This window comes from Nematolebias whitei, chromosome 5 (genome assembly GCF_014905685.2).
Source record: "Nematolebias whitei isolate Nwh7 chromosome 5, NemWhi1, whole genome shotgun sequence".
NCBI classification, from domain to species: Eukaryota; Metazoa; Chordata; class Actinopteri; order Cyprinodontiformes; family Rivulidae; genus Nematolebias; species Nematolebias whitei.
Window position 1 is genome coordinate 6,233,562 of NC_056502.1, and position 3,601 is coordinate 6,237,162.

Below are 3,601 nucleotides of genomic sequence, written 5' to 3' on the forward strand. Positions count from 1 at the left end.
ATATAACTTGCTGTTTAGAAGAAGCTATTGCAACATACAGTATGTGACTGATTTGGACAAAACTAAATATGATCAAATCTTCTTCTTCTTTCGGCTGCTCCCTGTGTGCATGAAGACTTGGCAGTTATTTTTACACCGGATGTCCTTCCTGACGCAACCACAGACACCCAGCTACCACAGCCTGTGTGGAGCAGAGGGCTGCTATCTAGGACACCCGGAGGAGTAGATGGTGGGGGGGTTAAGGGCCTTGCTCAGGGGCCCAGGGTGGGACGAATGAGGGTGGGGGCAGGTGTGGGTGCTTCGCCTACCCCACCCACATTTTTGATGATGTCGGTACCGGGCCTTGAGCCGGTGATCTTCCCATCACAGGCTCACCTTCTGTAACCTCTGCGCCACCACTCCCCAAATATGATCAAATAAACAACTCATTTATAATATTTCACAAAGAAAATTAATTTTAGAACTCTATGTTTCAGTGAATTAAACTAATTAGATTAATTTTTTCTAAATAAAGACTTTAATACATATTGCACGAGTTTGTCACGGTAATGAAATCTGAAAACGTTAAGTCAGGTCCTCCGGACGTTCAAAAAACAAAAACAAAAAAATGTAGAAACGTTTCGTCTTTCATCCGAAAGACTTCTGGTAATGAAACTTTCTCCTGTGTGGTCAGAAAGAAAATTCTAAGAAAAGAACTACATTACCCATACGCCCCTGTGTCAGCGTATTACGTCAGTACGTAAAACTTGAACTCAACATGGATGACTCGGTAGTTGTTGAAAAGTGCCCGGTAAGATTTCTGTTTAACATTTTTTGTTGTAGTTTTACTTTTGTATCTATACTTCAAAGATTTGGTGAAACCATTATTTTTATTCCTGTATTCATTATGTTTTATTTCAGCATTTTACTGTTTGTTAAAGCTTAAGGCTGCTGAACCATAAACCTGCCAATTCATTCTCCGCTCCTGTTAGCTTAGAGTGTTAGCGTCGAGCGTTAGCATCGAGCCTGTACAGACAAATTAAAGCGATTTGTTTCAAGTGTACTATGAGTTTATAGTTAAAACGTTCCTGGACGTTTAAGGTAATAATTTTAAAAGCGTTGTGATGCACATTAACGTGAGCACGATGGTTTATAGTTGTTAGGTGTTGTCTTACCGAGATGCTAAGATAGCAACCAGCAAACGAGCTGAATGTCATTGAGTTTGTGTGAATAATTAAACAGTATAATTATTTTACATACCGTTTATTATAATGATTAACTGTGTGTTTTACGTTTAACTCTGTAATTCGGCAGCCTTTCTAACTGTCTTACGCCAATAATAAAAACAAAAATAAGATTTTTTTTTTAGGTTCCAAAGTAAAACTAAAGAGGTCGAACAAAACTAATTTGGGTTATTGTTTTATGTACATGCATGTTTTAATACAGATACAGAAACTGTGAAATATAATTAAATACGTCCAACAAGACAAAAGTATTTGTAAAGTTATTTATTCGTCTTTGTTTGGGATTCCTTCCAGCTCACTGGCATGTTCCCGTTTTCAGTAATCTTAAACATGGTAATAAATCCACTTTTGTTAACTTCACAGGAAGAAATGCCCTCAATGCTAACCTCCAGACCTCAGACGGGTCTGTCCTTCCTGGCACCAGAACCAGAAGACCTGGAGGACCTTTACACCAGATATAAGGTTGGAAATCTACAAAGAGACACCCATTTATATTCAATCATCTGTTTGTAAAACTGAACAGGAGCCACATTTGTTAAAATAAGTAAAGCCCATCTATAAAAGAAATGTTTAATCTTACCAGACTGAAAAACTCCATCCTTCATTAAAAGAAAATGTTAATTTAGAAGCAGAAACGCTTGAAAACAGAACGTGAAGAAGCATTATTTTTGTGCCGTTCAAGCCGCTGTTGATTTTCACATGTTCATAAAAACAAGATGAAACTAAAATATTTCTGTGTATTGTATACGTTCATCTCTGGATGTTTTACAAACTGATTCCTGATCATTTTAAACCAAAGTATTCTCACAGAGTTTACATGATCGAGGTGTTCGCTTCATGTGGAATGTGATTATTTTTAGTCCAAACAAAGTAAAAGTTGGATGTTTAAAAGTAAAAAAAAAAAAAAAAAATTTTTATGTTTCATAAATTAGGCGCAGTTAACAAGTACAGTAACTCGTTCTTTCTTTAAACAAACGCTAAAATAAATAAATAATAAAAAGTAAATTCATGTTTGATAAAACAATTTGCTTCTGTTTTCAAATAATTCATTTTAAAAGCAGCTTTAGTTACGACTCAACAACTTAAAGCTTTTTTTTTTTTTTGTCTTTATGTATCACATTATCACTGAGTTCATAGAATTTAAAAACTCTTTCTGGCTGCTCAATAAAAATCTTTATCCTTGAAGGGAAAATAAAGATTACTTTGTGCTGCCAGACGTTTTACACAATAAGACTAAAACTACAATCTATTAAATAAAATGACATTACTGCACCTGAAAATGAGGTACCAGCTACATTTATTAAGAGCTTATTGACAGTTGGTCTGTTGGTCATGAGTTGGAAGTGTCTGCATCGCGTTCTCACTCTTCTTTTGGTGCACGTTTGCAGAAGCTGCAGCAGGAGCTAGAGTTCCTGGAGGTGCAGGAGGAGTACATCAAAGATGAACAGAAGAACCTAAAGAAGGAGTTCCTGCATGCTCAGGAGGAGGTGAAGAGGATACAGAGCATCCCCCTGGTCATCGGCCAGTTCCTGGAGGCTGTGGACCAGAACACTGCCATCGTTGGCTCCACCACAGGTAAACCTTCACCTTATTAACTTTTATTTAACCAGGCAAATCCCACTGAGATCACAGATCTCTTGCAAGGGAGGCCTGGGCCTGAAGGCAGCCTAACATGCATGTTTTTGATCTGTGGGAGGAAACTGGAGTACCAGGAGAAAACCCACGCAAGCATGAGAAGAACATGTAAACTCCACACAGAAAGAACCCCAGGTCCAACCGGGGACTGAACCCAGGGCTTTCTTGCTGTGCGGCAACAGTGCTAACCACTGAGCCATCGTGCTGCCAAGTGCTACTTTCAGTCCAGATTTAAATCTACACATTGCAAAGTGGGAGATTAAACAAAAACTAAATTCTAAAACGTAGGTCCGAACAGTGTAAACGAAACACTCGGCTGAGTCAAACTACATGGAAGTTTGAGTCACATGACCGACCTCCGTCAGGCTGGAGTCTGTAAGTAAAGAGCAACAGTGGATTCAGACAAGAAACGAATCTGAGACGGTGTTTAGGAGGAAATATCAGAGTCAGTCTGCTGCTAAGAGGAAAAAATGAGTGAAACAGCCATCAGGAATAAATATCATGGATCAGTCAGAACGGACAGACACTGAGTTTACTGCTTCATCTTATCGGATTATCTACCCGAGTTATTCAACAAGCCTGAGCGTAAAAACGTCCCAAGATCAAAACTGTCAGACTTCTCCGTCTCGGAACGTCTCCACAGATGTCGTTATTTTTTTACCTATTTTGTGTCACTTCGGCTGTTTCTGTGCGTTAACAAACACACACTTTGGCTGTTTCTGTGGGTTAACAAACACACACTT

At 38.6% G+C, this 3,601-nt stretch overlaps 1 protein-coding gene across 2 annotated transcripts in view; it reads left to right on the plus strand.

Moving 5' to 3' along the window:
- The first annotated feature begins 730 nt into the window (after positions 1-730).
- The window catches only part of psmc4 (proteasome 26S subunit, ATPase 4), a 9,200-nt gene continuing 6,329 nt past the window's right edge, over positions 731-3,601 (plus strand). The window contains exons 1-3 of one of the 2 annotated variants that reach the window (XM_037676743.1): positions 731-790; positions 1,587-1,685; positions 2,612-2,798. In XM_037676743.1, the coding sequence (XP_037532671.1) occupies positions 758-790; positions 1,587-1,685; positions 2,612-2,798 (319 nt within the window). In that variant the 5' untranslated portion in view covers positions 731-757. Of the gene's footprint in view, positions 791-1,075; positions 1,081-1,586; positions 1,686-2,611; positions 2,799-3,601 lie in introns of those variants that run through there. The other variant, XM_037676744.1, reaches the window with a different exon arrangement.